This window comes from Delphinus delphis, chromosome 8 (assembly GCF_949987515.2).
Source record: "Delphinus delphis chromosome 8, mDelDel1.2, whole genome shotgun sequence".
NCBI lineage: Eukaryota > Metazoa > Chordata > Mammalia > Artiodactyla > Delphinidae > Delphinus > Delphinus delphis.
In genome coordinates this window covers 101179989-101200494 of record NC_082690.1, presented here as the reverse complement: position 1 = coordinate 101200494, position 20506 = coordinate 101179989, and the positions used below count along the sequence as shown (strand labels likewise).

Genomic DNA, 20506 nt, shown 5'->3' with positions numbered 1-20506 from the left:
TCAACCACTGCGCCACCAGGGAAGCCCAGTGCCAATATTTTATAAAAGAAAAAAATCAGCCATGTCTTTGCTATATCTTAAATACTATAAGAGGCTATATCTGAGAGTATACTTTAAAATATACAGTCAGTATAAAATAACTTTGTGCTTGGTTCGCAATGAAAAATGATGCATGTTTTATTTTTGTAACCAAGATTGAATGTATCCTTACTATAAGCTTAAAAAAAAAAATCTCAAGGAGGTTATAAAAAAAAAAATCCCCCTTGGGCCTGAGCATTTTAACTTGTACGATACATCTTTTCTTTTTTTTAGTTAGCCATAACAGGCTGGAATGGCTGGTTAGAATACTGCATGTTATTTAAGCTAAAATTCAAGCCATCTACAAAAGACTTCTCGTGGAGGCCTCCATAGGCCACAAACACATCAAAGGCATTACTGTTCTGGAGAGGACTGAGGTTAAGGGCGCTGTCACCTGGGAACATTCTATTGGTACTACTACCTTGAGCCTTTATATTAGGAAAAATAAGTTTCTTGGCGTTAGGAGAAAGAGCGGAGGTTTTCTGCTGTTGCTGCTGCTGCGGTGGTGGTGACGGCGGTGGCTGGGATGGCTGTTGCTGTGGCCGTGGCTTCTGCTGGCTACCCAGGCCCAGCCCATGCCGAGAGTGCACTGAGGAAGAGATGGCTTTCTGCTTCAAGAGGTCATTCACGTTCAAGCCGAGGTTGATAGGGGAAGTACGTGCAACCTTGTTGCTTCGGCCACTATTCTTCATTTTGGTAGAGCCGAACTTGGTGGCAGCAAAAGTGGCAGTGGTAAAGGTTAAAGGCTGAGTGGACCGGGGCATGAAGGGAGGGCTTACAGCAGCAGAGTGACCAAAGGGAGGAGATGGAGAGCTGGACGCTGATGAGGCTGGGTCACTTGTGGGCATAAAAACCGGGACCTGGGCTTCCCTGGTGGCGCAGCGGTTGAGAGGCCGCCTGCTGATGCAGGGGACACGGGTTCGTGCCCCGGTCCAGGAAGATCCCACATGCCGCGGAGCGGCTGGGCCCGTGAGCCATGGCCGCTGAGCCTGCGCGTCCGGAGCCTGTGCTCCGCAACGGGAGAGGCCACAACAGTGAGAGGCCCGCGTACCGCAAAAACAACAACAACAACAAAAAACCGGGACCTCTGGGTTAAAGCTGTTTTTGAGCTCCTTTTCCAACTCACATCCATTTTCATTATTATCATCCACATAAAACACCTTCACTGGTCCCTTTTCACCAGTTTGGTAGGAAACCTAAAATGGGTCGATCCAAACACTAGGATCCTACGGCAGATTGCCACGAACACCATCAGTGCCCAAACCACTCTCTTTGGAGGCTTGTTCAATCACTGGGTCCACTTTCTCCCCTGCGTGTATACATCCAAACCCTGATCCTTCGTATGGCTTTTCAGGATTCCAGTGCCCTTCATATTTCTTCTTAAGAAATCTTACAAGCTCTTCACCAAAACTGTTGACACGTCTCCTGGGAGGGGGCTGCTTCCACCACAGACCCGGCAGCTGGGCAGGGGCACGGGAGGGTAGGCGGCGGTGAGCCGGCCGGGCCGAGGGCGCGCCGACGCCGCCAGGCGGCGCTCGCCCCTTCTGGCTTGGGGTGGCGAGGACGGGGTCAGGGGAGCGCGCTCACTTCTCCGCACAGCCCGGTGCCCGGCCGAGCGTCCGCGTAGAGCGCCCACTCCGCGCCGCGCCGGGGCTTTCCTCCTTCTCCCCTACACTCATTCTTTAAAGACTAAACTTCTGGCCTCTGAGGAGGGGGAGGAAGGGGCTTTTTGTCTGACTGTGGGATCAGAGAAGCGATGTAGCTGTTTAACTCGATATATAATGTTCAACCAACAACAATTGCTTGGGTTACGGATTGGGTTCAAAGGCCCCCAACAAAACCTGACCAAGCGGTTTAGCAAGGTAAGTGTTGATTTTTAAAAAGAGTATAACACGAAATCTAGTGTGAGTGATCCAGGCTGGTGCAGCGGCGGTGCACCCCATTTTCTGCCGTTCTCAGCATGTGACTTTCCTGTTTCTGGCATCCTTCTGGGCACTTTGATCACTACTGGGCAGGAGGAATGGGGAAGGGCAAAGGGGAAAGCTCATGCCTACTAGGTTTGTCCCCTTAATTCAAGAAAGCATCCTTAGAAGTCCCCAAGTGGACTTTTCATTGGCCAGAAATGGGTCCCATGGCTGCCCCTAGTGGCAAGAGTCTCAGGGTGGAGTTTTTTTTGTTTGTTTGTTTTCAGATGGCCTTTATTTAATTCAAAAAGGAGTTTTTATTTTTAACAGGGCACCTGTATCCCTGAATAAAACCAAGTTCTCTGGGAAGGAAAGAAGGGTGACAGGATACTAAGTAGACAACCTGAAGCTACTGTCACCCCTGTCTCCCCACCTTTGGTAATTCCTGTGCTCCAAGTACGGAGCTTCTCAGGGCTTCACCTGAGTAAATTGATTCACCTCTAGGTAGATTGTAACTTCCTTTCATCTGCCGTTTGCTTTCCATCTTCCAAAGTGACCTCTTTTACCTGCCAGGGCCTTCTCTCCATTTCTCCCTGTCCTTGTGGCTAATATACCTTTTAACATCGTCTGTTATCATTTTAGTAGGATTTGGAAGGGAGGGATGACCAATCTGTGTGACTGATAACACCATTTGAAGTCAGAGGTTGCCTAGAGCTCCAAGGAGGTGATTCTAAACACAGTGGCTCTTGGTTTTCTAGGAGGAGAGGAAGTGGGAGGGCTCCCAGGGGCAGAGTGAGGAGGTGGGACCAGAGCAGGAGGAAGTGGGCGGGGCAGGGTGGGGCGAGTTAGCTGGACAGAGGAAGGGATTGAAGGAGAGGGAGGGAAGGAGGAAGAGAAGAAGAAACGGAAGGAACAACTAACATTTCCTGAAGGTTCACGAGGAGGCGCCACCAGCGCACTGCTTTACAACCTTCATCTCTTCTAACCTCAGCCACTCTGCGGACAACCCAACTCCCCCCTGGTCTTTGGCCGTAGTGGCCAGAGTGTGTCTGTTTCATCCTCTTGTCTATGGCTTTAGGTCCTCCCAGGGTCACTGGGTAGCAACTCCCCAGCTCCACCACTCTCAGCCACGTGGGGAAAAGGCTTTCCCACAGGTCCCACTGGGGCAGAGTGGGAATCGGTGAGCTCCCTCCAGCCCTTCTAGGGTGTGCAGAAGTCTTGGGGGGGACTTCCCTAGTGGTCCAGTGGCTAAGACTCTGTGCTCCCAATGCAGGGAGCCTGGGTTCGATCCCTGCTCCGGGAACTAGGTCCCGCATGCCACAACTAAAGATCCTGCATGCCGCAATGAAGATTCCACACGCAGCAATGAGACCCTGTGTGCCACAACTGAGAACTGGCGCAGCCAATAAAAACAAAACAAAACACAAAAACGTCTTGGGGCTTGCTGCCCCCCCTCCCCCCAGGACCTTCATACAGGAAATGGGACTCAAACCTCTCTATTCTGAGATTCCCGAACTCATTTAGGAGTTCGAGTACCCCTGACTCCAGGAGATGAATTTGTTGAGAAACAGGTCATGAGGCAGTTTTTAGGACCTCCACGTAAACATGTCCTGTGATTGTTCTTAGAAGATCTTAGATCTAGCTTTCTCCTCTTCCCTGCTGACCAGAGGATTTTTAATCAGTCAGGATGGGAAATGTGTGAGTGCAGATAGATTCTGCCTGCGGTTGGATTCCTAGAGATAGTTTTTCTTTATATCTGGACTGTGGTTTTTAAACTCAAAAGCCAAAAATGTGAGGTCTGCAAGTCTCATTGGTAGTGCAGTCATGCTATAAAGAGAAATACGGGAGAGGGAAAGAAGGCACATAAATCTATTCCACGCTGTACAGTTAAAAAAAAAAAGATACAGAAGAATTTAAAGTGAAAAGTAATAGTTTTCTGTCCCCCTTGCCCCCTCCCCTTCTCCAGTCCCTGGCATTACTGCCAGGAGGCAACCCTTTAAAAGTTTTCTTTATTTTACTTTATTTTTATTGAAGTGTAGTTGATTCAAAATATTATGCTAGTTTCAGATGTACAGCAAAGTGATTCCACTATATATAATACATATATATGTAAATTCTTCTTCAGATTCTTTTCCATTATAGGTTATTACAAGATACTGGATATAGTTTCCTGTGCTATGCAGTAGGACCTTGTTGTTTATCTAATTTATATCTGTTTTGTGTCTGTTAATCCCATACTCCTAATTTATCCCTCTCTCCCCTTCCCCCTTTGGTAACCATAAATTTGTTCTCCATGTCGGTGAGCCTGTTTCTGTTTTGTAAATAAGTTCACTTGTATTGTACTTCGGATTCCACATGTAAGTGATATCATATAATATTTGCCTTTTCTGACTTAGTTCACTTAGTATGATGATCTCTAGGTCCATCCAAGTTGCTGCAAATGGCATTATTTCATTCTTTTTTTTTTTTTTTTTTTTTGCGGTACGCGGGCCTCTCACTGTTGTGGCCTCTCCCGTCGCGGAGCACAGGCTCCGGACGCGCAGGCTCAGCGGCCATGGCTCACGGGCCCAGCCGCTCCGCGGCATGTGGGATCTTCCCGGACCAGGGCATGAACCCGTGTGCCCTGCATCGGCAGGCGGACTCCCAACCACTGCGCCACCAGGGAAGCCCTATTTCATTCTGTTTTAATGGTTGAGTAATATTCCATTCTATATGTATATATCACATTTTCTTTATCTATTGCTCTGTTTATGGACATTTAGGTTGCTTCCATGTCTTGGCTATTGTAAACAGTGCTGCAGTGAATATTGGGGGTATGTGTGTATCCTTTCGGACCATGTTTTTCTCTGGGTATATGCCCAGGAGTGGGATTGCAGGATCATACAATAGGTAACTCTATTTTTAGTTTTCTAAGGAACCTCCATACTGTTCTCCACAGTGGCTGTACCAATTTACATTCCCACCAACAGTGTAGGAGGCTTCCCTTTTCTCCACACTCTCTCCAGCATTTATTGTTTGTAGATTTTTTGATGATGGCCATTCTGACTGGTGTGAGGTGATATCGTATTATAGTTTTGATTTACATTTCTCTAATAATTAACGATGTTGAACATCTTTTCATGTGCCCCTTGCCATCTGTATGTCTTTGGAGAAATGTCTATTTAGGTCTTCTGCCCATTTTTGGATTGGGTTGTTTGTTTCTATGATATTAAGCTGCATGAGCTGTTTGTAAATTTTGGAGATTAATCCCTTGTCAGTCTCATCGTTTGCAAATATTTTCTCCCATTCAGTGGGTTGTCTTTTTGGTTTGTTTATGGTTTCCTTTGCTGTGCAAAAGCTTTTGAGTTTAATTATGTCCAATTTGTTTATTTTTGTTTTTATTTCCGTTACTCTGGGAGACGGATCGAAAAAGATGTTGCTGCAATTTATGTCAGAGAGTGTTCTGCCTATGTTTTCCTCTAAGAGTTTTATAGTGTCCAGTCTTACATTTAGGTCTTTAATCCATTTTGAGGTTATTTTTGTGTATGGTATTAAAGAGTGTTCTAATTTCATTTTTTTACATGTAGCTGTCCAGTTTTCCCAGCACCATTTATTGAAGAGACTGTCTTCCCTCCATTGTATAGTCTTGCCTCCTTTGTCATATGTTAAGTGCTTTGACTATAGATTGACTCTGAAAGTTGGAGATCAGTAACTCGTGTTTGCATTACTGTCCTTCCATCTCCAAGTCTTGGGCTCTCTCTGTCCTAAATGATTCAGCACCTCCTTCCATTCTAATACTGTAACTCAAATATTTTTGGAAAGAACTAAGATGTAAATCATAAATAAAATCCTGTTTGTTCTATTAATGTATTACTAACCCTATGCTTTAAACTTGTCAATATCAATATCTTTTTATCTATCATCTTCTCATCCTAGACTGTAGTTCTCCAGGGGCAGCGATTGTGTCCGGCACCCCCTCCCTCTTTGTCGCAGGCTTTTTGCCAAGCAGTTTATTAATAACGTTTGTGCCGTGGCTGATAAAGGAGGGTGAGGAACATGATGATAGCAGGGTTTGAATCTCAGCCCTTTTCTAATGGGATAAATGAGACACTCTTTGGCTGGGAATTTACAGCCTAGGCTGAAAGGACTTCTTTCAGAGAGGCATCATTTCTTACTGCCCTTCCCAGGGGTAGATGAAATTAAGCAGGTGTCCTCCAGGCCAGCTTCTGCCATCCACTCCAGTCCAGATGTACAGGACGCGGTTACAGCTCTCTGGCCACAGTCCGGCACTGTTCCCTTAAGGATCCCCTGGTAGAGGACTTGCGATTATAATGTTGGCCACTGGTGGGAGCTTTCTCCACCCGCAGCCACTCTGATACAGATAAGATCATGCTCTGTGTAGAGTTCTGTAACTTCCTCTTCTCACTCAGTAATGCATCTTGGACTCCATTCTGTGTCAGTGAGTGTATAGCAAGTGGTGGTTGTTTAGATTGTTACAACTCTTGGCAATTGTAAACATAATTGAGCTGATCGTTATGGTCCCTACATTGCTTGGATTGGAGCTGCTTATAACCCACTCTTCGCCTGCCTGTAGGAGAGAGGTTGTCCCCTTCTCACAAGGAGAACTGGCTGTGAAACTGGGCAATGGATTATGGGGTATGTGAAGCTATGCACCCCTCCTTGGCTCCCTCAGCACCTGGCTGCTTGCAGGCTACTCATCTCTGCTCCTTTCCTGTCCCAGAGGGTATTCTGGGGTATAATTGTCTGCACTTCTTATAACACTCTGGAATGTAGGTAAGGGTGTTATCATTCCCATTCCCCCCCATGTGTACATAACTGCTCTGCTTCTGCTTCCGTGATATCTTTCTTTGTTTGTTTTTTTGCTTGTTTTATTTTTTCTTTGCTTTCTTTCTCTCTTTAAATTTTTTTTATTATTTTTTGTTGTTGTTTTCTTTCTCTTTTTTTCTTTTTTGCTACTGTCATGTCTTTAAGCTCACTGGGGCAGGCCAGGGGATGTTGCCGGTAGATGGTAGCTGTTCAGCTGAGCTTGGGTAAGTTCATTTTGGCCTAGAATTCAGCTTTATGGAGCTGATCTTTTGAGAGCTATTTTACTCCCATGTATATTTTTCACTTGATTCAGAACTCGGAGGGGGAGATGTGATTATTCAACACTCTCACAAACAACAGTGTGGGCTCTGGAGACAGGATCCAGTCTCAAATCCCAGTCCTTTCATTTACTAGCTTTGTGACCTTTGGCAAGTTACCTTCTCTGAGCCTCAATTTATTCATCTGGAACTTGGGGGTCGTGATAATTAGCCACCTTTAGAGCTGCTTAAATAGTGGGTATAATGAACTTAATACATTTCTTGACACAGTAAATGCTCAATAAATGTTAATTATTTTGACCTACGCTCTGAAACAGTTCAAATGGCATAGAAATTATCCGATCCTTGCAGGTTAATGAAAATTATTTAGTAAGTCCATCTGGTCTGGGAGCTTTTTGTGAGTTAGATCAGGGGTCAGGAAGTCATGGCCCGTGGGTCAAATCTGGCCCTACACCTGTTTTTACATGGCCTGAAAGCTAAGAATAGATTTTACATTTTTTAAATGATTGAAAAAATCAAAGGAGGAATAATATTATTCATTTATTTATCTTGGAAAACTTTTTTTATTGAAGTATATCTGACATATAACATTGTGTAAATTTAAGGTGTACAACAGGTTAATTTGATACATTTATATGTTGTAATATGATCACCAGTGTGGCAATAATTAGCATGTGTGTCATGTCATATAATTATCATTTCTTTTTAGTGGTTGGAATGGTTAAGTTCTAGTCTCTTAGCAGGTCTGATGATTATAATATAATATTGTTGTCTATATTCATTATACTGTGCATTAGATCTCTAGAGCTTATTTACTACCTGTTGCAAGTTTGTGTCCTTAAACAACATCTATCTTATGCCCCCACCCCCCAACCCCTGGTAGCCACCATTTTACTTTCTGTTTGTACACGTTTGACTTTTTTAGATTTAGCATATGAGGATATCATACAGTATTTATTTTTCTCTGTCCGACTTACCTCACTTAGCAAAATGTCTCAAGCTCCATTCATGTTGTCACAAATGGCAGGATGTCCTTTCTCATGACTGAATAATATTCCGTGGTATATAAATACATACCACATCTTCTTCATCCATTCGTCCACTGATGGGCACTTAAGTTGTTTCCATATCTTGGCTCTTGTGAATAATGCTGCAATGAACCATGGGAGTGCAGATATTTCCAAAAGAAGAATAATACATTGTGACACCTGGAGATTATGTGAAAATCAAATTTCAGTGTCCTTAAATAAAGATTTATTGGGAGATGACCATGCTCATTTGTTACAGACTGTTTTCATGTTACAATGGCCGAGTTGAGTAGTTGCAGCAGAGACCTGTGTGTCCCATCAAGCCTAGAATATTTACTACCTGGCCCCTTACGGAAAAAGTTTGCTGACCCTGAGGCAGATGACTGACACCTTTCAATTTCTTCTATGCTTATTATCCTATTCAGAAATATAGTAAGAGTAAGAGAGGAGGATTTTCTCCTTTGCCATGTTGAGCAGGCAGTGCTGATGGCATAGCCAACGAGAGATGGTATGTAGACAGCAAATATCTCAATGAGATTGTCATCAGATTCCCATTAATGTAGAGCAGGAAAATCTTAAAACGAAGCCTGAGTTTTCCATTCCTGTGCATTACAAGGTCAAGGGCCCACACTGAAATCCTGTAGTGTGTGTCTGCTTAGGGCAATCCTGGCAACCTTACTGGTTTCTTCTGAGCTGGACTGTTGCCCTCCCTCTGCTCAAATAAATCCAAACCATTCTCTTCCAGGAGCCACTTCAGAATATGTTCCTTGCCATCGATCAATGGAAAGAAATGATGTTTATGAGAGTATTGTGTGAAATGTGGACTAGAATAAAGTGTTGACTATTGTTATTTTACACAAATGCGATTGTCTGGGTTTGTCTGGTTTGCTTGATCAACCCTGGCACAGCCTTTCCTGCTGCTTGCTGAAGTCCTGTTTCTGGTTATCCTGGGTTTCATCTCTGCTGCTGATGTCGGGTTCTGTCCTTTGGGTGGAGAAGAGGATGCCTGCAGACCCAGAGCTGCTGTTTATAATCAACATTACTGTTGTTTTATTTTTGTTAACAGAGCTCATCCTCTTTGTCTGATGGAACTCAGCTACCTTCCATCAATGTACAATGACCAAGGACATTGTGATGCCTTTGGGAAAGGGTTGATAGGGGGATGCAACAGCAACTAGGGTGTCAACGACAAAGTCCCAGGTTCCCATCCTCCTATATCCAGGCTAACTGCCAAGCCTCCGGGTAGATGTCTAAGTGTCCCAGACAAGGCATCCTGTATTTCCATTTTGGTTTTGGATTCTGTCATCGCTGCTCCAGGCAATTCTGTTAATCATTTCCTTTGTCAAGTTTACCCAGGGTTGGGCAGATCCCATGAGCAGATTCCCTTAAACTCACACGCCCCTGACTTGTAAGCCAGAACCATCAACTTTCAGTGGGAACTGTGAGGGCTGGAGATGCCTCAAACCAGCGGACACTCTCCGTAGCTGTATGGTCCAGTGGGAGTTTAACACTGGCCTATATTATGCTTGGGCAATGAGGCTTTGTGCCCAAATTCATAATTTTATATTATCCCGATGTCCGTCATTGTGGGGGGACCCAGAAGTTATAGTAACAATCTCTAAAAGCAACGCCTTGATGAAGTCCAGAGAATTTGCCAACGATGTTCTCTCCTTCTGCCCCATTCCATCACCCACTCACTCCTCCACGCACTCCATTCCAGCCACTGCCACAGTCGACCACTGGAACTCTTCTCTCCAGGGTCGACAGTGTCTACTCAACCACTAAGTTTAAAAGACAGTTTTTCATTCTTACCTTGCATTTCATATCTGTCCTCAAAACCCCCTCTTCCTTACCTCCTGTGATCTTGCACCCGGGAGGATTAGAACACCATCTCCAGATGCTGCAGGGTCAGTGTTAGGTGTGACCCTCACTCTGGAATTCTGGTGTGTCTGAAGCAACCTCCACATTAGTCAACGGAAGGAGTAATGCTCAGTAGAAACCCCACCGCCAGATCCTGTAGGAAGGAAGGCAGAGGAGCTGAAGCCTTTGTGATGTGGCCTTGGTTAGTTAGCCAGATTACAACCTGAACTCACACCTGCATGAGAATCCCTGTCCTCTCTCTCAGCAGACATGTTCACTTCCTGTTTCAGAGGAGACAGAAGCCACAGGCTGGATTCCAAGCGGTCACGTCTAATGAGCCCTTTTCATGCCCTATCTTGCTTGACTCTGCAGACTTTACTTCACCCCTCCTTTCCACTGTGACCCCTCTTGTGTCTCTGCCCTTATTTATTTATTTAAAGAAGATGTTGTGGGTAGGAGTTTACTAATTAATTTATTTTTGCTGTGTTGTGTCTTCGTTTCTGTGCAAGGGCTTTCTCTAGTTGTGGCGAGCGGGGGCCACTCTTCATCGCGGTGCACGGGCCTCTCACTATCGCGGCCTCTCTTGTTGCGGAGCACAGGCTCCGGACGCGCAGGCTGAGTAGTTGTGGCTCACGGGCCCAGCTGCTCCGCGGCATGTGGGATCCTCCCAGACCAGGGCTCGAACCCGTGTCCCCTGCATTAGCAGGCAGATTCTCAACCACTGTGCCACCAAGGAAGCCCTCTGCCCTTATTTTATAAGTTTCCTTGGTGGCTTCCCTTCCTTCTGTTTGTCTAGACTTTTCTGACAGTCAATTCTCTTCTCTCTTCATGAGCTTGGTAATTTAAACCACACTCATGGCTTCACCTACAATTTTTATGATCACTAAAGCCCTGTCTCCAGCCCAGGGCTCTCTTGATAGCGCCACATCTGCTTGTTGGATGTTCACGGGCCTATTCTGGGTGCTTCCAGCTTAACAGATGGAACTCTGGTTCCTTCTTCCAGGCATCTGGTAGCACTCTGCCCCAAGCCCGACGTTTGTGCAGACACACGGCACTACCTGCAGCTCCCAGACACGTCATTCTCACCACTCCCTAGCGGCAGTTATGCTGCTGCCTGTTTCCTCCACCTGGAACCCCCTTCTCTTCCTTACTCCCCATCCCCCAGTCTTCTCAAGATTAAGTTCAGAAGTCATTCCATCCAGGGTCGCCTTCCTTGAGTCCCTTTGCTGTTACCCTGTGTGCACACCGGTGTGGAACTCATTACACAGGATTCTAACTGTGGGCTTCTCTTCTTTCCTTGCTGGCTTGTGAGCTCCCTGGGGACAGACTCCCAACGATAGCACAGCCCCACTCTCTTGCCATTCTGCTGTTGACTGAAGGAAAAACGCACAACATAAGAGCTGTGAGTTTGGGTTTTATTTGGGGACCTTATGAGGACACTAGCCTCTCAGGAGCTCTGAGAGAACCGCTCTGAAGAGGCGGGGGAGAAGCCAGTATACATATATGATTTGGGGCTGTGGAATACGTGCAGGCAAGCATACATCTCGGTAAGAGATTATGCGTGGTCACACGGATCAGATATCTCAGTTAATGGTTTGGTATTTGTGTGTGTGTGTATGGGAAGATGCAGGAACCTGGGTTCCTTAAAATTCTTCCCGAGATGTCTCCGTCTAAGGAGACTGCTTCTCCAAAGCACAGCGTATCCTGTTATTGTTCTGATTTCCTCAGTGACTTAATCCTTGTAGGACTGGGTGGTGAGCAACACGCTTTGTTCCTCTTTGTTTACATTGCTCTGTGTGAGGGAGAAGCTTTTTTATTTTATTTTTTATTTTTTTGCGGTACGCGGGCCTCTCGCTGTTGTGGCCTCTCCCGTTGCGGAGCGCAGGCTCCGGACGCGCAGGCTCAGCGGCCATGGCTCGCGGGCCCAGCCGCTCCGCGGCATGTGGGATCTTCCCGGACCGGGGCACGAACCCGCGTCCCCTGCATCGGCAGGCGGACCCCCAACCACTGCGCCACAAGGGAAGCCCGAGAAGCTTTTTTAAAATCACAAATTATCCACTGATGTTAAAGTATATTTGAGAGTTCTGGCCAGAGGTTTGCTGTCTTGCTTGTGCAGTCAAATCACTCGGGAGCTTTTAAAAAAATACAGATTCTCCACGCTCCCCTTTCTGGAGATTTTGACTCAATAGATCTGAGGTAAATCCCAGACACTTGGACTATTTAAACTCCACTAGTGACTCTGTGGGGCAGCAGGACCGGGAACCACCGAGAAGGTCCTTTACTAACGAGGGACACATTTATGAACTGCGTTATCAGTGAGCACATTGGCAGGGTTTGGTAAGTCCCAACCAGGGGGCAGCAGTGGTGCTCCCCTCAATCCCACAGGATGCTGGGGAGGTCCTGCGGCCAGCTCCCCCTCCGTCCCCAGGGAGCGGCGGGCACAGTAATGAGAACCATGGAGCCCTGGGTTCATATTGTTTGCAGTCTCAGATCGTACGACAGTTACTCTCTTTATATAAGTTAATGCAGTTTTCTCATTTGTAACAGATGGCTAATAAAAGTGCCACACCATAGGTTTTATATGATGAATAAATTGTGTGTTTGTGTGTAAAATTTACCAGTCTGACACAAACTTAACTCTCAATAAAAGCTGACTACTATTTTCTTGTCCTTTTTGTCAAAAGACGTGTCATAGGCTCTTCCTAGTTTAGAGCACTGAAGAAAGCCACATAATCACCAATTTTCAGAACTAGAAGGAAACCTAGATTCGCTTCCTCTCTGAACTAGATGGAGAAGCAAGCGCAGCTCATGGTTTCTGAGTCTGTAGACCCATGGACCCAAGGATGCAGTCACATCTCTCTTACAGCACTTGGAGCTGTGAGGAATTCTGCTGAACAGAGCTTGCGCCGGTGCAAGTATATTCCATTACGAGGACAGATATCTCTCAAAGAGGACTGTGTCCACATATTTTTATTACTCCAAAAGCTTTTCCCACCGGCTCAGGGTTTTTTCAGCTCAGAGCTTATCCTTTCTCATGTCTGCCTTCCTCCTTGCCTAGCTGGCTCTCTATTTCAGTTCAGCCTTCCCATCCTTGGGGAATTGGTCCCTCACTCCCAATGACTTGGTCAGTGTTCTCTTTTATGGCTGGGCTGGTACCATGCGCATCTTTGGCAGCAAAGACGAGGTTGTGGTTTACAAGAGTAAACTCAGTTAATGGATGCGAGCCCCGTTGGACTTTAGCTCCATAATTGCAGGGGCAATATCTGGTTTTCTCTTCTTTGCTTAGAACAGTGCCTGGCCCAGAGAAGAGGAACAGCAGACATTCTTTGCCGGAAACACAGTTGTCACCTTCCATACATGCTCTTGGATTGCAAAAATATCTGCAGCTAATAACAATGGTGGTAATAGAAAGAGTAGCAACATTTGATTGCTAACTATGGCCAGACACTGTAGAAACACAATTTATTATATTTAATCACAATTTATTATATTTAATCCTTGCTACAAATGTATAAGATTTCCATTGTATAGTTGAGGCAGCCGAGTGTAGAAAGCAAGAAACTTGCTCAAAATTGTACATTTTCAAAGCCAGAAAGTCCACCTCCAGCACTGATGATCTGTGCATTGTAAAGAAAGTGGTACTTTCAGGTTAGATGTCTAGTAGCAGTGACATGTCAGATGGACTGGAGGTGGATGCAAGTTAATTTCCGTCTCAGTTGCCCCTTGCACCTCAGTTTCTGATCAAATAAATTTTTCTAGTCGAAGACTCCTCACTGTAGTTCCTTCATCTGTCTCTCTTTAATTCTTTTTTCCTTCTTCTGTTTTTTAGACAAGATTATATGTTAACAACAGCAAACACCGGCATGGATGTAAGCGCCAGAAATTCTCATTCAGTGGGAATGCAAAACAGTACAGCCACCTTCAAAGGCACTTTGTTAGTCTCTTAAAAACGAAACATACTCTCACCATATAAGCCCGCAATTAGGCTCTCTGCTATTTACCCCAAAGAGTTGACAGCCTATGTCCACATGAAAACCACACAAGGATGTTTGTGCCTGCTTTATTCATAGTTGCCCAACTTGGAAGCAATCTAGATTTTTAACTGAGTGAGTGGATAAATAAACCACGGCACATCAGACAACGGACTGTTGTTCAGTACTAAAAAGAAACGAGCTACCAAACCTTGAAAAGACACGGAGGAATCTAAATACATATCACTAAGCGAAAGAAGCCCACCTGGAAAGGATGCATGCTGTATGATCCCCACTATATGATATCCTGTAAAAGGTAAAACTGTGGAGACAGTAAAAACATCAGTGGTTTCCACAGGTTAAGAAGGAGGAAGAGAGGGCTTCCCTGGTGGCGCAGTGGTTGAGAGTCCGCCTGCCGATGTAGGGGACACAGGTTCGTGCCCAGGTCCGGGAAGATCCCACATGCCGCGGAGCGGCTGGGCCCGTGAGCCATGGCCGCTGAGCCTGCGCGTCCGGAGCCTGTGCTCCGCAACGGGAGAGGCCACAACAGTGAGAGGCCCGCATACCGCAAAAAAAAGAAAAAATAAAGGAGGAAGAGATGAGTACACATGGCACAGGTGATTTTCAGGGCAGTGAGACTATTACACATGGTACCATAATGAGGATAATTAGTATTATACATCTGTCGAACCCCATAGAACATACAACACCAAGAATGAACACTGAACTATGGATTTGGGGTGATAATGATGTGTCAGTGTGTTACCAAGTCCAAGCTCATACTGCCTGCTGCCCAGTAAGCCAGTAAATCGAGAGACAGGTTGCTGGGGCAAGGCACGACAACTTTATTAGGAAAGCCAGCAGACCGAGGAGATGGTGGACTTGTGTCCCAAAGAACCATCATCCCTGAGTTAGAACTCAGGCTTCTTTTATACTAAAAGGGGTGGGGGGTAAAGTCAAACATTTCCTGGTTCCAGTCAGACTCCAGAGGGGGTGTGTTAATTTCTTCCTCGCAGGAGTCATTCACAGGTGGACTTTGTCAGGAGGTTTCCTGTGAGCTAAACAAAGGTATTTTAGCTTAATTCTCATTGCGTGGGAGGCTGTGTTCCCAGGGATGGGCCATAATGTTTAATTTAAGCTTGTAGGCACATCTCTTTAGTGATTAACTTACAGCAAAAGCAATAGAATACAGAGGTTAAAGTAAAAGAAACAGATCCAATATGGAGTCAGATTTGTTCTTCCCTATTGCAAATGTAGGTTCATCAGTGGAACAAATGAACTATCTGATGAGAGCTGTTGATAGTCGGAAAGGCTGTGCCTGTGTGGGGGAGGGACTATATGGGAACTTTCTGCTCAATTTTGCTGCGGATCTAAAACTGCTGTAAAAAATAAAAGTCTACTTTCAAAAAAGGAGGGACATATGTTGTTAAAATATCCTCCTCAAACAAGGGGAAAAATTCCATGGAGAAAGAAAAATCAAGGAATAAGTCATCACTTATAGACAGCTGATCAACTATCGGGGAGTTAAAGGCAATCTATTGAAAACACTATTAGAACTCATTAGAATTCATCAAGTTAGCTGAATACAAGATCAGCATATAAACATCAAGCACAATCGATAAACCAGCATGTAAACATCAAGCACAATCGATAAACCAGTACATAACCTAATGGAAATAATGATAAATGGACGAAGGTAACGATAGCAACAAAAAAAAATATTGAAATATATTTAATTAGGAATATATAAACGTTTAAGGATAACATCATGAAACTTTACTCCTGGATAAAAAAGGGGGTCTACCATGAGGTTTTTGTATAGCAGTCTAAATACACACACACACACACATACACACACACACACATATAATATATATATGATTGTTTTAAGTTGTTGATCTCCTAATTTCAAGTGGATTTTAAAAACCCTGCATCTGTACTCTCCTCCCATTACAATTACTGCTTTTGACGTCATATTTTACATCTAATTGTTTTGCGTATCCCTTAACGGCTTATTGCGGACACAGATGATTTTACTACTTCTGTCTTGTAACCTCCCTACTAGCCTTGTGTGTGGATGGTTTCCTACCCTTATTGTATGTTGCCTTCACTGGTGAGCTTTCTCACTTCAGAATTTTGTTTCTAGTTGTAGCCAAGAAAGGGGTCTAAGTAAATGGACGCACCCACCTTACTTTCAAGGAAATATGAAAGCATTTAATGATGTCAACTGTTCTCACACTACTCTACAAATTCAGTGCAGCCCCCATTAGAATCCTAATGTGGCAGCTGTGGGCTTATTTTAAATTCTAAAGCGCTGTTTTAATGTCTCAAAATTAGCACGTACTCACTTATTGGGTTGAGAGGAGGAGCCCGACTTTGGTCCCAGGTTCAAGCCCAGCTCTGGCACTTTCTACCTGTGGGGACACCAGCAAGGTGCTCACCCTCCCAGCCTCAGTTTCCCCATCTGTAAAATAAGGTGACATAATCCTGCCTACTTCATGGGATTTGTCTTAGGATAAATAATACAGGAAAAAAATGTCCAGCACAGTATCTGGCAGTAAAAGTAGCTATGACACTTAAGTAACAAAAAGGAAAAGAATATAAGTACTAAGTCAAACAAAGTAAATCACCTCTCTCCCAAAGTCAAATAACAAACTGAGTCTACCTGACTTTGCCTATGAGGAATGTTTATTTATCCTAAATGCTAACAAATTGTGCTTCAGAATTTGACTCTGGTTCCATTGGGATTTCTCTCAGTTAAGAAGAGACCATTCCTTTTTCAATCACTTTATTGTTTTATGGCGAGTTCTAAGTGACTCTTATTGTGGTTTTAATATTCTTAGTACTGACTATAGGAACAAGGGTATAGGAAGGTGGTGGGTGGAGATAGATATTATTTATCCCAAGACACACAGGGACTCTGGGGACTCATGTCTTCAGCGGGATGCTCTGGTCACTCGTGTCCTTTTGGCTGAGGTTGGAAATCCCAGAGATTCTTTAGGTCTTGCAACGGACGAACATATGTCCCACCTCCTCTTTAATAATCCCTCTTGTTCCAATTTACCAAAGACAGTAGGTTTCTGCATCATCCACCAGAATCTTAACACAGAGCCTTGACTCTGCGTTTAGAAATCCCTGGACCTCAAAGAAACAGTTTAAAGTCTTATTTGGTGATACAGAAAAAGTTTTCTATATCAAGTGATTTCTACTTCTTTCCTCTAATAAAATCAAAAGAGGACCTAATTTAACTGACTGATGAATTATTAAAAATCATTTTGAGTGATAAATTACGATGCCATTTTTAGCCTGTAGTTCAGAATGATTGAAAAAATTGAATGGCATCGCTATCCAAAACTCATTCTGCAACTGCAAATTCATGTGACAAGTGTTTTCAGAGTTTACATCCATGAAGGTGAAAAACATGAATAAAAGTACCTCATTTTAGCAATAATTCACAGTATCCATGTATATGTAAAATCAAGAGTCCTCATTCAGTTCATGAAGAGATACATTTATCAATAACATTTTACATCATGTGTTTAAAAAGAATCAACAATTGAAATAAATGTCTGGTCTTCATGCAAAGTTGCAGGCATCTCTGCTGGTGCCCAAATCACCAATACACCTTATCTTACAAACTCCTTGAAGCCATTTTATCCCTTCTTCCCATGCCTTTCTGCATTGTGGAACCTACGAGATTTATGCCCTGAGGTTCCTCAGGGAAACGTGTGAGTGATGTAGCCACGCCTTACTACTCCCACAGACCACCTGCCAGGCCCCCTCCTACCCCTAAGGCAGCTCAGACTTTGGGCCAAGGGTGTGAGCTGCAGAGGGAGGCATATAACATGGAAAAATCCACTGGGCATCAGAGGTTGTTTCCTTCACCTTGTTCACCAACTCTTGCCATGAAGTGATGGCCTTGTGATGTTTAAATCTCTTTTCTGTGTCATACCTTAGGCAGAAGGAGGTAAGAAAATATCAGAAATGCTCGGTTTGCTCCGGAATTCTCCATAACAGTTACTCAGTGTGTGCACTGGGCTACCTGTGCTGTTCATAGTGCTGGGGATCCAGCCCAGGTACCAGTTGAGACATAACCTACAGTTTGGGGACCATCATCCACTTGTAAATTGACTTCATCCACCACGTGGCATCAGTGGGGTACTCCCGTGAGCCAGTGCCATCAGGTACACTATTTGGATGGCCCAAGGCCTCCTCTCCTGAGAAGGCAGAGCTGTGTTCATCACAATACATTTTGCCTCAATAATACAATTTTTAACTTTGTATTTGGAATTAACTTCAAACACGCAGAAACATTGTAATGATATGTATAGTAGAACACCATCATGCCATTACCCAGATGCACTTTTTTTAAAATTGAAGTATAGTTGGTGTACAATATTTTATAAGTTGCAAGTGTACGATAGATTCACAATTTTTAAAGGTTTTATTCCATTTACAGTTATTATAAAATATTGGATATATTCCCTGTGTTGTACAATATATCCCTTGTAGCTTATACATAATAGTTTTAATTCCCTACCCCTATATTTCCCCTCTCACCCTCCCTCTCCCCACTGGTAACCGCTAGTTTGTTCTCTGTACCTGTGAGTCTGTCTGTTTTTTGTCATATTCACTAATTTGTCGTATTTTTAAGATTCCACATATAAGTGATACCATACAACATCTGTCTTTCTCTGTCTCACTTATTTCACTGAGCATAATACCCTCCAAGTCCATACATGGGGTTGCAAATGGCAAAATTTCATTATTTTCTATGGCTGAGTAGTATTCCATTATATAGATATACACCAGATGCACTTATTGTTGATGCATTACTTGATTTACTTTATATACGTTCTTTTGGAGACTTCTTCTCACAAAGACACAGGCCAGACATTTCAATACATGGAAGAAAAATTCCAACAGACACGCATAGCCTTTAACATGAAATTATACCCATATATTCCACAGGCCCCAAAGCTGTGGCAAGGCCATACATACATAAAGTCAGGGACGATGTAGGGACTAAAGAAACAACAATAAGCAGATCTTTTGTGGATGCGAACCCTCCCATGTCAAGAAGAACATGTAGGCTGCATTTGAAAGATTGGAGGAGCACTGCATTAATGAAACTGTCATGGGCTCCTGATTTCCAGGCAGTGTTCCAGAGGTTTCCCTTACCATGCAGAAGACACTTGAATGTCAAGGACCCTCCCTCCATCCGAAGTCCTTTTCTGCAGGAGTCAAGACTGCCAGACCAAGGTGAGGCACTGTTCCAATACGTCTGTTCTACCTAGGGAACGGATGTTACTGAAAGCAATTCTGAGGGAGAGCTGCCTTGTAGCAGTGAAGCCAGGTGTTAACAACTCTTCCTGCTCCTCCCACAGTAAGGTGAGCTGGCGTGTCCTTGAGATACACGTTCTCATTGTAGGGCAGCCCCACAGGTGCAGGAGACCCCTGAGGACAGCAAGTCACAACCCCTTCACTGGTCCCTTCCAGAAGAGGGGAGTTTGAGTCCTCTGCGAACACAAGTGCCACTTATGATAATGGAAATAGCAGATTTTTGCCATCTTTCCCCTTGAGAAGAAAGGAGTAACCCTATGGTGTCCATGACAGGTTGAATGAAAATGAAGGTTTTTTAAACTTATTTATTTATTTGTTTTGGCTGTGTTGGGTCTTTGTTGCTGTGTGTGGGCTTTCTCTAGTTGTGGTGAGCAGGGGCTACTCTTCGTTGTGGTACGTGGGATCCTCATTGCAGGAGAAGCAGTTGGCTCAGCAGTTGCGGTACGCAGGCCCTAGAGCATGCGGGCTCAGTAGTTGTGGTTCGTGGGCTCTAGAGCTCAGGCTCAGTAGTTGTGGAGCAGGGGCTTAGTTGCTCCACGGCATATGGGGTCTTCCCGGACCAGGGATTGAACCCATGTCCCCTGCATTGGCAGGCGGATTCTTAACCACTTCGCCAGAGGGAAGTCCCAATCTCAGACTCTCTTGCCAGCTGCCTTCTCATTAGCTTCTCTAACGGAAGGCACTGATGAAGATAGGAAGGTGGGAAGAGGGCAGAAGTCACGTGCTGCAGTATTGTTTAAGGGAGAAAAGCTTTCTAGAATCCAGTTTAGAATTTGTCTATCTGTGGCAGACCACTAATTGGGGACCTGTTGCCTTCCCATGATCAATAGAGAGAGAGGCAGAGAAATCAATCAATAAAATAAAGAATTTGAGGTGTGGCCCTGACTTGCCAGCCCTGGGCTATATGGACTGTGTCAGCTTGAGAGAACCAATTCATCTTAAGTCCCAGTAAATGGAGATACACTTTCTTCTTTACATGAGAGTCCGTATTGTGCTCATCTGGTGTATTGAAACTTTTAACGGGAATCTGGACCTCTCATAAAGGTGTTTTGGTCCATGTATCATTGGTTTTTTTTTTTGTTTGTTTCTAAAATATTTATTTATTTATTTATCTTTGGCTGCATTGGGTCTTCGTTGCTGTGCGCGGGCTTTCTCTATTTGCAGCGAGCGGGGGCTACTCTTCGTTGCAGTGGCTTCACTTGTTGTGGAGCACGGGCTCTAGGCGTGCAGGCTTCAGT

The 20506-nt window shown here is 44.4% G+C and overlaps 1 protein-coding gene and 1 long non-coding RNA gene across 2 annotated transcripts in view; one reads left to right on the top strand and one right to left on the bottom strand.

The window, feature by feature from the left end:
* Nucleotides 1–20506, top strand: part of LOC138414138 (uncharacterized) — a 34783-nt gene that overhangs the window by 1534 nt on the left and 12743 nt on the right. The window contains exon 2 of the long non-coding RNA XR_011246556.1: nt 19082–19187. This is a non-coding gene — a long non-coding RNA (uncharacterized lncRNA). The remainder of the gene's footprint in view (nt 1–19081; nt 19188–20506) is intronic.
* Nucleotides 309–926, bottom strand: LOC132430329 (protein Tob1-like). Its single transcript, XM_069540898.1, has one exon. The coding sequence runs from the start codon at nt 924–926 to the stop codon at nt 309–311; it is 618 nt and encodes a 205-aa protein (XP_069396999.1).

Bases quoted from the DNA above. Each gene is read 5' to 3' on its own strand.
- LOC132430329 (XM_069540898.1), bottom strand. From the start codon at position 926: ATGCCCACAAGTGACCCAGCCTCATCAGCGTCCAGCTCTCCATCTCCT.